This window comes from Xenia sp. Carnegie-2017, unplaced genomic scaffold, assembly GCF_021976095.1.
Source record: "Xenia sp. Carnegie-2017 unplaced genomic scaffold, XeniaSp_v1 HiC_scaffold_20, whole genome shotgun sequence".
In the NCBI taxonomy this organism is placed as follows: domain Eukaryota; kingdom Metazoa; phylum Cnidaria; class Anthozoa; order Malacalcyonacea; family Xeniidae; genus Xenia; species Xenia sp. Carnegie-2017.
Genome location: NW_025813483.1, coordinates 6,520,440 through 6,535,338, shown reverse-complemented (window position 1 = coordinate 6,535,338; position 14,899 = coordinate 6,520,440). Strand labels below are relative to the sequence as shown.

The 14,899-nt window shown below is 35.1% G+C and overlaps 1 protein-coding gene and 1 long non-coding RNA gene across 5 annotated transcripts in view; one reads left to right on the top strand and one right to left on the bottom strand.

Moving 5' to 3' along the window:
* Positions 1-10,335, top strand: part of LOC124441433 (protein MMS22-like) — a 36,081-nt gene extending 25,746 nt beyond the window's left edge. Inside the window, exons 29-39 of one of the 4 annotated variants that reach the window (XM_046991904.1) lie at positions 129-242; positions 841-939; positions 1,429-1,476; positions 3,632-3,678; positions 5,173-5,254; positions 5,691-5,749; positions 6,488-6,582; positions 6,710-6,770; positions 7,330-7,387; positions 8,711-8,844; positions 10,202-10,335. In XM_046991904.1, coding sequence (XP_046847860.1) covers positions 129-242; positions 841-939; positions 1,429-1,476; positions 3,632-3,678; positions 5,173-5,254; positions 5,691-5,749; positions 6,488-6,582; positions 6,710-6,770; positions 7,330-7,387; positions 8,711-8,844; positions 10,202-10,250 — 846 coding nt within the window. In that variant the 3' untranslated portion in view covers positions 10,251-10,335. Of the gene's footprint in view, positions 1-128; positions 243-840; positions 940-1,428; positions 1,477-3,631; positions 3,679-5,172; positions 5,255-5,690; positions 5,750-6,487; positions 6,583-6,709; positions 6,771-7,329; positions 7,388-8,710; positions 8,845-9,232; positions 9,409-10,201 lie in introns of those variants that run through there. The other 3 variants (XM_046991903.1, XM_046991906.1, XM_046991905.1) reach the window with 3 other exon arrangements.
* A 2,706-nt stretch (positions 10,336-13,041) lies between these two features.
* Positions 13,042-13,405, bottom strand: LOC124442515. The gene is made up of 2 exons (XR_006947271.1): positions 13,201-13,405; positions 13,042-13,072 (listed from the first exon to the last, which is right to left on the bottom strand). It is a non-coding gene; the product is annotated as an uncharacterized LOC124442515 (long non-coding RNA).
* Between the last annotated feature and the right edge of the window lie 1,494 nt (positions 13,406-14,899).

Sequence of the window (14,899 nt, the reverse complement as noted above, 5' to 3'; positions counted from 1 at the left end):
TTGAAAATTATCAAGCACGACCAAAGTTGCAGGCTGGCAAAGTCACTGTTCATCAGACAAATGTTCATTCGTTCCCAGTCTCTGTCGTATTTCCCGTTTTTGCTTGTATTTGCATTATATACTTCTAGACTCAACACGATTGCCTTTTACCGAAAATAGTCGATCAGTTGATCTTACTGTTGCATTCCAAGAAGCCAGTCCCTCCTGCTACAACTCAATGCATTAAACTAAACCTTGCAGAGGTAATTATACGAAAGCTTATATGAAGTTTAATTGACAGATGTCATTGTTTATAAGTCTCGCGGTTGATAACGGTTAGGTTACTGCTGTGCTGTTTTCAACGTAATTTTACAGTGTTGTGCTGGACATTATCTTTATGATTACCGACAGCATTCAACAATATGATTTACAATTTTGAACAACAAGGGCGGCACAACGTTGTCTAATTCTGTTATACTGCCGGGCTCAAAGCTTTTGTTCGTGTACAAAAAAATCTTTTGTTAAGACGGATTTCTCCACCAGACGAACTTGTGAGAATTATGTGTTGATTTTACGATGACGCATGCGCAGTAGAAAGTAAAAGCACAATAAGATAATTGATATTCTAATTCAATTCAATTAATATTATAATTCAAAAATAATTAATATTTTGTCCTATACTGTTCATGTGTATACATTATAAACCTTATGTTAACTCATTTGTTTGTTTTTATTATTTGTTCAAATGCCATCACTTTTTAAAATGACAATTGATATGTTTCTTTATGCAAAGAGTATTTGATTTTTGCTTTCTTGGATGAATTTGAATTTATGCGTTTTTAACTTGTGGAGGACTTTTAGTTCATTGAAGGTTTGACGACGTTGGATTTCAGAAGAGATGAGTACATCAAACGAAAAATCAAACAAATATTCGCTTCTTATTTTCACATATTTAACCAGGTTGGTATAAGTTAGACTCCGAGTGTTTTCCCGCCAAAAAACTCTGGCTTCGGTTGAAAGAAGCTCGGATGGCAACCTATTTCCAAAGTGAATATTTGTAGGTTCTACTAAAATTCTTCATTTCATTTTCGAAGAGATTGTTTTCGATTTTGTGTAGGTCACGTGACAGAGGGTTTTAATTTCGGAATGCGAAACAACAACAAAGCTTTGTTTTAGAAATTTCTAAAGAACATTTGAAGAGAAAAATATTACCAACTAGATTATTTTGAAGTATTTTAAATTGGTAATATACTGCACCATGCAAGATACGCGATTCTGATTCGAAAGGGGATCAAAGCAAAACAAGAAATCAAACAAATTAGTAGTCAAACTTAAAATCCAGCATTTTCTAGATTTTCCTGTTTTCATGTATATTCTGATGGATGACTTTCTTAACATGATGATCAAGTTCTTGCTTTTTCAAATAAACGTATTTCATTTTTCGTTTAGAAATGTTATCTTGGGACAAATTCAACTCCTTTAAACCATCCTTTTCTTGTAAGTTATACTGTTTCACAAATTGTTTTATAAATCAAAAGACTATCCTTTAATAGCCTCGTACATCAAAAATCTTGTTAGAAATGTTAACATTGCCGTTATTGCACTCTCAGGTCCTGTTTATACAGTAGCAGAGCCAGGGTTAGGCAAAATATTTTATAACCGCTAATTTGAAATTTAAAATGCATTTGTATAAAAGTAATTGGTTATGAATTTCTAAAGAATAAATATCAACCAATCAATAAATTAAAGTAATTTATTTTGCCTATTGCTGAAACCGCCCCTGTGTTCATGTTGCCCGGCAACACCAAGTTCTCGTCTGGTCTATAAATGGTATGATTAACTTGCCTGACAGTTTACATGAAAGTAAACTCGCAGTAGAACATCTGAGCAACTCGCCTTTCGAGTTCTCGTCTGCTCTATAAATGCTATGATTAACTTGCCTGACTGTTTACATGAAAGTAGACTCGCAGTAAAACATCTGAGTAACTCGCCTTTCGAGTTCTCGTCTGCTCTATAAATGCTATGATTAACTTGCCTAACTGTTTACATGAAAGTAAACTCACAGTAGAACATCTGAGTAACTCGCCTTTCGAGTTCTCGTCTGCTCTATAAATGCTATGATTAACTTGCCTGACTGTTTACATGAAAGTAGACTCGCAGTAAAACATCTGAGTAACTCGCCTTTCGAGTTCTCGTCTGCTCTATAAATGCTATGATTAACTTGCCTGACTGTTTACATGAAAGTAAACTCGCAGTAGAACATCTGAGTAACTCGCCTTTCGAGTTCTCGTCTGCTCTATAAATGGTATGATTAATTTGCCTGACTGTTTACATGAAAGTAAACTCGCAGTAGAACATCTGAGTAACTCGCCTTTCGAATTCTCGTCTGCTCTATAAATGGTATGATTAACTTGCCTGACTGTTTACATGAAAGTAAACTCGCAGTAGAACATCTGAGTAACTCGCCTTTCGAGTTCTCGTCTGCTCTATAAATGCTATGATTAACTTTCCTGACTGTTTACATGAAAGTAAACTCGCAGTAGAACATCTGAGTAACTCGCCTTTCGAGTTCTCGTCTGCTCTATAAATGCTATGATTAACTTGCCTGACTGTTTACATGAAAGTAAACTCGCAAAACATCTGAGTAACTCGCCTTTCGAGTTCTCGTCGCTCCATAAATGCTATGATTAACCTTCCTGACTGTTTACATGAAAGTAAACTCGCAGTAGAACATCTGAGTACCGCCTTTCAGTTCTCGCTCTATAAATGCTATGATTAACTGCCTGACTGCTTTACATGAAAGTAAACTCGCAGTAGAACACCACCACTGCTCACAGCACTCACCACATCACTGCATTCACCCCACTCACCATTCACCCCCTCACCACATTCCACTCACCACATTCACTGCATTCACCCCACTCACCACATTCACTGCATTCACCCCACTCACCATATTCACCCCACTCACCATATTCACCCCACTCACTGCATTCACCCCACTCACCACATTCACTGCATTCACCCCACTACCACATTCACTGCATTCACCCCACTCACCTCACTACTGCAATCACCACACCCACCACCACTGCTCACCCCACTCACTGCAATCACCACACTCACCCCACTCACTGCACTCACTGCAATCACCACACTCACCCCACTCACTGCATTCACTGCATTCACCCCACTCACCGCAATCACCGCATTCACTTTATTCAACGCATTACTAAAGTACCAAAATTTCAAAAATTACCAAAATAATTACTAAAGTTTTTTAATCACCAAAATATACCGAAAAATAGCCAAAATTACTGAAAGTAATTTAAATTACCAAGTCTGGTCACAATGTTCTATTATTATGCAGATAGAACTTTAAACTTTGACAGAAATACTTTATGTAATAGCAATATATCGGACTGTGAGACGAGTTTCTACATGCCATATGAACACAGTGTTGTTTATCCTGGCCAGCCGAGTAACTCGGCTTTCCGTGTGACTTGGCTTCATATAAACAGGCCCCGGCTAACATTTTGAAAGTCAGCAAATACTCGATGTTTTAAATAGCTACTTAGAAGTTTCCGTACTACGCATTTTTCCCGCCAAATAACTTTACTCTCATATGGACAGCGGTTGTTTCTTGTTTCAGGATGTTTTGAAGAGCTCGATGTCTACTGATCCTTCACAAAATTCCAGGTTAGATTTTAACATTCGGCAACTTTTCGTAGTACATCATTTTTAATTTTCAATTTATCGTTAATTTTTCAACAGTATTTTGATTGTTACTAATTTGTCGTCAATAGCAGGATAGTCATACCCTTTGTGCTTATTATAAATCCAAAATCACCGTTCTTTCTGTCCTTTTGATGTAATTTTTACATTGAAAATGTGTTAAAGGAATAAAAATGAAAAAAGTGTAACTTTCAAATACGAAATTGTATTAAAGTGGGACCGAGAAAATGTAGGCCGTATTTACAGCTTCATTTTTCACAAAATATTTTGTACGCGGTTCTGTTATCCAGTTTTTAGTACATAGCAGTGGGTTACAAACTTCAGTACAAAGTTGATTGGTCAACAGCATGTTAATTTAAATAATTTTCAGATGTTGATTTATCGACAAATTTTATGATATTTAACAGGGCTGGTATTAAATCTCTGTCAGCGATCATTGACCGACCATATCCATTGCTTTGACCGACCATATCCATTGCTTTGACCGACCATATCCATTGCTTTGACAGGCCATATCCATTGCTTTCACCGGCCATATCCATTGCTTTGACCGACCATATCTATTGCTTTGACCGACCATATCCATTGCTTTGACCGGCCATATCCATTGCTTTAACCGACCATATCCATTGCTTTGACCGGCCATATCCATTGCTTTCACCGGCCATATCCATTGCTTTCACCGACCAAATCTTGTTAATTACGGTTGAGCTTGATCTATGCATGTAAGTTTAAGTACAAATATCTATTCTTTAAGAACTTATATCTGCGCGTAAAATCTTCTTGCTTAAATTATCAGAAAACCGATTGATCGCCGTACTCGTGCAAACAATTCGTAACATAAAGTGTCTGCAGAAGATAACGTGCTGTTATTTTAACGGTTATTTAAATTGTTTGAACCATTTTATGTAGCCTCAAAATTGCAAATTTAGTTATTTCTTGCAACAAAACAATGCAGAAATCTCACAATCAGCTCATAAACCAGTCATTTGACGTCATATAAGACAACTATATTCATAGATTTTAGTTTGACAAGCCAAAAGTAATACATAACCGACTAATTTTTCCCTTGGCCGGCCATTTGTATATCTAAATACTAAAATTATCTGCAGCCCCGTGCTATTTCAATATTACGTCGTTCTGTTACTAATTATGCCACCAGAGGACAAATTTTTTCACTAAAATCTACCTTCTTACCGTTGAATAATCATATTTGTTTGCTTTGGGGGTTTTAAAGAATGGCTAAGGCCTTTGTTGTTATTATTAAGAATAGTAATATTAAGATAATGTACTTATTATTAATTATAATAAAGGTAATTGGATAAAAGTTGAGCCTGCACTTAGTCTGCGGCATGTTTATTTAGGTATTGAGAGCAACTAGTTGAAAGACTTTTTGAAAACCATTATATGTATACCACTGTGTCCTGATATGTAAACGTCTTTCTTAACCTGTTTTAGTGACTTCCGATTGTTTGTTATGAACATCATCAAAGAAAATTATCTTCTCATACCGGGACGCACGCCTCAAGAATTAACTCCAGTAAGGGCATGCAGGGTTTTTTTTTGCTTTTACGCATTTTGCCTGTTCACACTGGTGCTATTGATATGTATTAAGAGCCATAGGTGAAAGTGAATGTGATTGGTTGTTCTTGCTCACTTTAAAACCAAATAAACCAATTAAACCTCCTACCTTTCACCAACTTCACTTTCCCCACTTCTACCTTCACTGCTCTACCTTCTTCTCACCTTTTCCCCACTCTACCTTTCCCCAATCCTACTTCACTACTCCTACCTTTTACTACTCCTACCTTTCCCCACTCCTATCTTTCCCCACTTCTACCTTTCACTTTCTCCACGTTTTTTTTCTACTTTCCCCACTACTACCTTTCATAATTTCTGCCTTTTATTTCTACTCTTTTACTATTTCTCTTGCTCGTATACTGTACCCATTTAATGACCTACACGTTTTTCTACAGACTTTATTCTTTCTTGTTGATGTGTTCGAACGCACGATCTTACCAAAAGAAACCGCAAGGTAAAGTATCACTCAAACGGCAACAAAAGAAATCTCTTCTAAGTTCATAAGATGTGAGCTTGTTTGCGATAAGAATGTAAATTATTAATAATATAAACTAGCAATATAAATTATTAATATAATTTGGGTTATTGGATGCAGTATTTTATGTATTTTTTATTTCTTTGCCGTAGCAAAGTTCATAGAACCTGACACTTGTTCGATAAACATATTAAATCTCAATTTTTGTTTGTCACACAATTGACGTAGCACATTTCCTTGGTATCTCTATGAAGGACAGTAAAAAACCATAGCAGTGTATGTTTCGAGATAAAGTCGCCCTAATATACAATAAATATCCTATGCTTATAAATGCTTTAACTATTGTCTTCGCTTGGAGCTATGAATAACAACAGAATTACAATGTAAATATCGCACACGAGACACTAGAATCGCTCAGATGTTTTTTACTTTCACTCTACGTAAAATTTCGTCTTACGTAAAATTACGTAAAAAAATATTTAAAGCAGATTTTTTTTACCTTTATTTTGTTGTCACACTTTAAACATTTTTTGCGCTCAAAGATTATTTATCAATGTCATTTTATGTAACCCCCCTGTATTTCTCAATTTTTTTTGTTGCATGCTCAGTCATGTTAATACTTTTGGACTAAATCCCACCATGATCTTAGATTGCTTCTTGCAACCGAAACCTATATCAAGACTAAAACTCACTTTTCTTCGGTGATTTGTGATTTAGGAACACACCAATTATTCTCAAAAACATTCTTGCCTGTATTTTGGCGTGTGACATGAGCAGTCCTGGTAACGAGCCACCTCATATTAGATGCAAAGGTAGGGCAAGATACTATAATGGCTTCTCAGGAAATAGTTGGGTCTTTAGGAAGCCCTTTGATAGAAGTTTATTTCTGAAACGTGATCATGGCTCGCATTTATATGATATACATCCATACATTTTCAGCCACAAAGATTTTACAACTGATGTTGTCAAGTTGTGAAAGATCACCTGAAATAACGTCAAGGTACTGTTACTTTACGCCAAAACGTCCAAGGTGTTTTAATGTCAGAAGACAAACTTGCGGTCTTAATTTTACGATGTAACATCCAGAATCCGTTTCCCATGTTAGAAGAGATAAAATTTGTATCCGGTAAGCTAAATGTTGCTCTTCACGATATGGGATCTGTAATCTTTGAGCCAAAGCTGGCGTAAGGTCGATAATTGGGGGGCTAATATTCATACAGTGGCGTAAGTTTGAACCAGGCTGCCCGTTGTCCTTCAAGAATACGGTGGCCCCCTCCTGAATAAACATTTTCTTAAAAATGGTTAATAGAACACAATATTAGCTTATTGGTCGGAAAATGAAATTCACTAGCTGCCAATATGATACTCCCATGTGTAATAAAATATGCGCTACACAAATAATTTCAATAGACTGGGATTGTTTCTATGCAGGGACTCATGTGTTGACTCGTTTGAGATAATGGGATTTTATACACATACAATAAAATTTTCCGAATTTATGGGGGGAAACCGATTAAATAAAGTGTCTGTGTTTTTTGCAAGAATTCGTTATTTTTTAGAGATGAATTGCTTTTGCTATTGAAAGAGTTCATTTCGTCCAACATTAATCAAGTTCAGGTTAGCAAATTGCATTCATAAATCTTGATTTCTCTCCTGATTTCTTTTTAATCGTAAAATATTTGAACGTTGTTTTATGTAAACCCTGCCAGATGATATAATTGGTGTAAAATTTAAAATTTGATCTGGTGTTTATGTGTTTTGCGACCCAAAGCACTCGGGGTACATTTATAAATGAATTTTCCCGCGCATGCTCATCAATGTGTTGCTGTACGATACGAGATGGAAAACAACGTGTTATAAGTATTATTATTATTATATGGTTATTATTAAAACGTACGTCTATATGCTATTACTTAATATAAGTATAGATCCACCCGACGTACGCTTAGATGCTTACTATAAGTATTTTTGGTGTACAAGCTACGTCATATCCGCCATGTTAGATGATTTGAATAAAGGATTTTCCTTATTTACAATGCAAATGTCATCCAACATGGAGAACATTCCATTTTTCTCTCGGTTAGCACTATTTTCCACCCAGCAAACCGCCCTTTACTTTGAAATATAATATTTTACACAATATAATATTTTACGCAATCTAATATTTTACACAATATAATATTTTATATAATATTTTACACAATCGTCGAAAACGACATTTTCCAGCCTGGATTATAAGTTTTAACTTAAGGTGGTTGCATGAAAATTTATACTGCAACATTTATCTCTAAATATTTTCATATGTTGATATTAAAAACTGTATTATAAAAATATAAAATTACTCGCCATCTCAAAACGACCTAGCACCAGTGCATGCATGGTTTCCTTTTAGCTTTTGGTTCTTTCCCATTAGCCGCCATCTTTAATTTATTTCCGATTGTGTAAAGTAAAGGGCGGTTTGCTGGGTGGAAAATAGTGCTAACCTTTTCTCTCACTCCCAGGATTGCACACCACCCTATACTGGTACGCCTGGCGTTAATTTAGAATCAAGTTACCAGTAGTAGGTAGTATCACAGTATAGAAACATACAGTATAGTCTCACTCCACTGTGAAACTTGGTGCTGTATATTTAATTAGAGCACTGGCTGCGTCTCGGCCTCCTATTGGCCAGAAAAAGCAATTGACTGGCTTCTACTATGCTAATGACATGCGTAATAAGATATGCGCTCCACAAAAAATTCTATAGAGTGGGACTACTGTTTATGTCTATACTGTGGGTAGTAGCACTATTTTGAAGGGTTTTTTTACGAGTATATGTCGTCGAGGCAGCATCTCGCTCAGCCGCTCACACGATGGTTCTGTTGTTATGGAACATCTTCACTTATGCATTAAATGATTTTGCTGCATCCTTTATGGTGTTTATGCCATTGAACTGTTTAGGAAAAAATATTTCAAGTGCTGGCATCCATATCAAAGTTTGACAAAGAATTGGCGGTTTCAACCATACCAATATGCAAAGAAGCAATTCTTTCTTCTGAACGCCAACGAGGCGTTGGTGCGGACAACAGATTGAGGTATTTTGTTGCTTTTTATTTTTAAAGTGTGTAAATGCCGCAGAAAAACCATATGAAAACACCAGTAATAGTAATTTTAGAAGCTCTTCTAGCCCAGTTCTAGTTTCTTTTACATTTGATATCATGAATAATAACATCACGTTGTTGTGATGTACTCAGGTAGAGCAACAAGATGGTTATTGTCTTCAATGTTCTACTAACTGAACTACAAGATCAACTGTGGACTATGATGATATTTTAAAATACAGTTCTAGTTTCTTTCACATCTTAATATCATAGACAACAACATCGCGTTTTTGTGATGTACTCAGGTATATATTATTTATAGCAATATGGTATAGCTTTGTAAATTTAATTCTTTGGCCTCAATCTTCTCGCATGTTTACAGAACTGGCTTCAAAACGTTTTTGGAAATTCTTGGAAAAGACTTTGGCGATACTGACTTTTTATTTAGTTCTGTATCCTTTGAGTGGACATCAAAAAAACCTTTTTAATTTCATAATTTTCCTGTAAAAATTGTTAATAATCATTAAACCACAATTAAATAAAGACTAGAACCTTTTTTACAAATGCAAGAAAGTCTTTCACGTAGTTTGACCACTGATTTGTATAAAACTGGATAACGCAACTTAGTGCTTGACTTGAAGTCGGGCGGCGGCCATATTGGATTATCACATTCAGTTTTTATATAGGTTTTATACAACAAACTGCTACTCTCGCATTTATTTTGGATCATATTGTTTTACTCTTGGCACAAAAAAGAATTATTATGATGACAAGACTGTAATAGAACGGTTTTTGGCGAAACTCATCTTCGCTAAATTTCATATGAAAATCTTCTCACGTTGTTAAAATATCATAATAAAAGATTTGGCATGATTTCGGAAAGAGAAAAGAGCAAAAATACATATTCCAAGAAAAATTCATGATAAAATTTATACTACAAGTTGATAGTCCAATATAGCTGCTGCTGTCAAAGATTAGCTTCAAAATTTTCTAGGCCCAAGAATTAGGTCTTTATATATATCAGTGAGTTCGACGGACACCCTGTGCAGCTCTTTACAAAGTACTAGAGGCTCACAAAATATTAAACAAATTGATCACAAATTTGAACATCAGCAAAGCTTAGCCATATCTTTAATCAAACGTTATACTAATCTCTAGTTTGCTTTTTCCGCCTATGAATTTCAGCAGTTTTACATTTAAAGACTTCATAGAGTAAAGAGTATCGTAGCTCGTGCATCAGCAAATTTAGTTCTGCTATGAAAAATTCTGTTTTCTCGATCTCTGTTTATTTTGCTACAGACGAAACAACAAATTTCAAAATCAGTAATTATGATGATCTAAAATTTTTCAGTGTTTATCGTGGTCACTCGTCGTGGCGGGTCTTGGGTAGGCTGAAATAAATTATAGAAGCTCATTTTAAATTCAAAATACTTCTAACGACGCGATTGGTTAGAAGTTTCTAAAGAATATTTACGATGTGATAAGTTCTAAAGTATTTTAAAATGAAGGTATGTTTTACTAGTGCATTCTGACGTGCTAAGGGCCTGATTATTTGTTTTGTATTTCGTGTAAGAAATTCCTTAGACAAAATAGTCGGTTGTTTGTAGAGTAGAGTCGTTAGATGGCATGGAAAGTCTTTCACGAGCAACTAACTCCTCAACGTCCGCCATTTTGAAAACTGAATATGCTTGACAAACATCACAAATCAGAAACACCGAAATCTGATTGGCTAGCGAATTTTTTCGCAGCGCAAAAGTAGAAATCAATCGAACTCAAATTTTTGTCGTGGCGAACAGTTTATACGAATTTCATCGCTGTGTATATGTGACGTGTTGAACGTCTGCGCATGCCTAAATTCGAAAATTATCGCTTCGCGCGAAAAAATTCGCAAGTGGAAATCCAGCTTAAGATACGTTGAAGCTCATTCGTTGCTCAAATACTTATGTATTATTTTTGATACGGATCGTGTGAGCACACATAAAGTAAGCAAAATATGATTAAAATGGAACTTGCTGTATTTTATCCGACAAGATCAAAGGAAGCCGACTAGTCAAATTACTTAGATTTGAAAGATTTAAAAAAACAACAAAAATACGAAAAATATATCGATGAATATACTGGATGACACAAATGGCTGCTCTCAAGACTATAACTATCCAAACCAATATAAATATGAACTAAATTATCGGACTGTCTGAACTAGCAACCAAAAGTCAGAACCGAAAGAATCGGTCCGACAGATCAGATCTTGTGAACGGGCCTTAAAAGGTGTATGAAAAAACTGCTCGTTCAGAATTTGCATGATTCAGCAGTAACTAATTGTTCCTGAGGAGGCAAGTTAACGTCATTGGAAGGATTTTCATGCTCGGTAATTGCAATGTGAAGTAACTGCAGTTCGTACGTATTGTTTCAAATGTGTTTATATGTCTTTGGGGATAAATTGTACTGCATGCCGAAATATGCAAATTCTAAGCGTTTTCAAAGATATGCAGTTTTTGTGCACCCTGTGTATGCAAATATTTGCAGCAAGATGGTGGAGTAATATGTCGCTGAGTTGGTTTAGTTTAGAAGAGAAGACGCAAAAACGCAGAAATGTAAGTACGAAGTATTTGCTTGGGCCAACTAACCCTTTTAGCTAAATGTTGTTGTTGAAGTCGAGGGCGTTTGTAATTGTATTTATACGGAAGTTGTGTTCGAAGGTAACTAACCAGACACTAGTAACCGAATCTATTTGAACGTAACAGACATATATTTACTTGATGATAATTGTTTTTACTTGACTTTTTTTAAGAAGATTCGGCTTTGTGCTTTATAAAAATAATAAATAGTTAAAATACTTTAAGATAGAGAAAAGAAAAAGTGAGGGAGGCGCAAAATTTGTTTTCGCCTCGCAATCAAAATTGTGCCGCCTCGCTTCTGTAATTACCTATTCTTGACTTGCAATTCAGCCATGTTGGTGGTGTGATACAAAAGAATATTTTATCTGTGTTATTGTTGGCACCAGCAGACGTGAGGAGCAACATTGCTTGATAAATCTCAAGAGAATGGTAGCAAGTGAAGAATAGAAAAGAATGTATTTTACATAGTCTTTTAGACCTAGTTCGAACGTCGAACTTTACATGAACTAAACGCATTTAAAACAAAAGATGTTGAAAAAGTTCATCTCATTTTCTTTTGTCTTTAATGCATTCGGGGCATGTAAAGTTGGACGTTTGAAACAGGACTTAGCTTTTCAACAAACTTACTAATAAGGACTTGTTCATTTAATTTGCTTACATCTTTGGTTGAATATGAATTTTAAAAAACAGATTAGATTGTTAGTGTTAGTCTTAGCTTAGATACGTAGCTAGATATTTAGCTTAGATATTTACTCTCATTGAACAAGAAAATGACCCAACAAACACCCCACTCATTTTAAGGAGCTACACAACTTCTGGCTAGTAAGATTGCAGTATACCGTATGAATTCCATACTAGTCTATTACTAAAAATTGCTCTCCCTGTAAATGAATGATCGTTTAAAACTGGATATTGTCAATATAGTTTATTTGGACCTTTTTATGTGGCACTGTTGTTATTTGAACCTTTTTGTACGGAAATTAACATCAAAATTGTTTCTGGTCCGCTATAGTACAAAGAAGACCTGTCTAAAGGCAAGTCTAAATAAATGATCTTCGTGAAAATGGAGCCACAAATCCACGCATTTTTTTTCTGTATCTTGTACGTTTTCCTAAACACAGTACTTTTGCTGACAAATAATAGACAATTAGGTCAAAATGCTTTCTGTTCCTACTTTCATCGCTCGTTCATAAAATCTTTTGCTTTTTCGTATCCTCCCATTTCTCTGTAAACCGAGCCCAGATTGCTGTACGTTGTCGCAATATCAACATGGTCAGATCCAAATGCTTTTGTTTGAATTTTTATCGCTCATTCATAAGAATCTTTTGCTTTATCGTACTCTCCCATATCACTGTAAACCGAACCAAAATTGTTGTACGTTGTTGCTATATTAACATTGTCAGGTCCAAATGCATTCGTTTGAATTTTCATCGCTCGTTTATAAAATTTTGTTGCTTTTTCGTGTTTTCGCATTTTTCTGTGAACCAAACCCAGATTGTTGTAGGTTGTCGCAATATTAATATGGTCAGGTCCAAATGCAATTTTTTGAATTTCCATCGCTCGTTCATAAAAAATCTTTTGCTTTTTCGTACTCTCCCATATCACTGTAAACTGAACCCAGATTGTTACACCTTATCTCAATATTAATATGATCAGGTCCAAATATTTTCATTTCAATTTCTATTGCTCGCTCGAATAAATCTTTTGCTTTTTCGCACTGTCCCATTTTTACTGTAAACCGAACCGAGATTGTTGTACTTTGACGCAAGATCAACATGGTCAGGTCCAAATGTTTTCATTTCAATTTCTATCAATTGTTCCAACAAATCTTTTGCTTTTTCGTACTCTCCCATAAAATGTAAACCGAACGCAGATTGTTGTAGATTGTCTCAATATCAACAGGTTCAAGTGCTTTTGTTCCAATTTCTAACGCTCGTTCGTAACTCTTTTGCCGTATTGTGTTCTCCATTCTTCATATGCAATAAACCCAACCTATTGCACGAATTCGAAACATCGATATGATCAACACCCAATGTTCTACTTTCAATTTCTATCATTTCATTAAGCACTTTAGTTGCCATGTCATATTTGCAAAATTTATCTAACACATCTACAAAGAAATTGGAAATTTTTCAATTACTTTCATCATGTTTTTGTTTTGACGATTTTTTATCGATCAACTTATGTAGGAAGTGCTGAAACAATGAGTTGTTTATGAACTTAATTAGATGCGGAATTATCTTGATTTGATCTTCTCTGTCTTCAAAACGATATGGTGCCCAAGCGATTTGACAGGCAAGATCAGCAGAAGACATGGAATTAATTTCTTTTTTTTAAAGCAAAGTTTTGCGATGAATGATAATTAGTTATGGCTTCATGTACAACGCTGTGCAGGCGATAGTCGTTGTTTTCCGATTGAAGGAATAACGAACAATTTTTTATATGAAGACAGATCTCTTCTGCAGATTTTTGTGGATCAATTCTTTTAATAAATTGTATTATAATATCTTGTGGTAAGGGATCAAAAGCTATTGATGAAAGTACAGCATAGCTTACTGTAAAAGTTCTAATGAATTGGAAAATAACATGCTTAGTTACCATGGAACAGTAACTTTCCAATGGTGGGAAAACGTATAAATTACAGTTATATATATCGAGTTTGGAAATTCTATCATTACTGCGCAAGGTTGGATAAAGGGACCACAGTTAGAATAAATGCATTCGAGGAAGTGATATATCGGTATTTTTATTAGTAAAATAAATGTGTGTCATTGAAATAATTCGACGGTTAGATCAAGTCCGTAGATCAAAGAAATACGTTGCTAATAAAAAAGGAATTTTTACGCGGGAGCCAGCGTTTCGACCTTATTTAGTCATCATGAGGAATGATTATACATTAGAGGATTTTTTGTGTGCATATGTAATATGTAATGATAATAAACACAATAGAATTTCATCTATTAGAAATACGTAAACGTGGAGCCTATCTCCTACACAAATTTAAATCAAAATTTTCTACAATTTCAAAGCAACCGTTTAGATAATTGTTTATTGAAATACCATCATAGCTAGGCTGCTTCTAACGCGAAGGCATAAAACACCAGGGGAATTTCAAAGTTCTGTAGTTTACAAGCTTTTGTGCCCAGGGTGCACAAAAACATCAATTTAAGAAATAAAAGATGTTTACTGTGTTTGCACAGGCTTATTCAAACCTAGGAGACTTTTGGGAGAGCTCGAGAGCAGATGATTGCAAGCTTAAAACCAAAGGTTGAGTGTTGCACATTCTTGAGCAGTATCAATGCGAAACAGATAAATGTAAAACAAAACTTTTATTTTTTCCTCTAAAATGTATTCATGTTATAATATGTATAAGACACAATCAATCAATAAAAGTCTCTTTAAAATCTATAATCTACTATACAGTAACAACT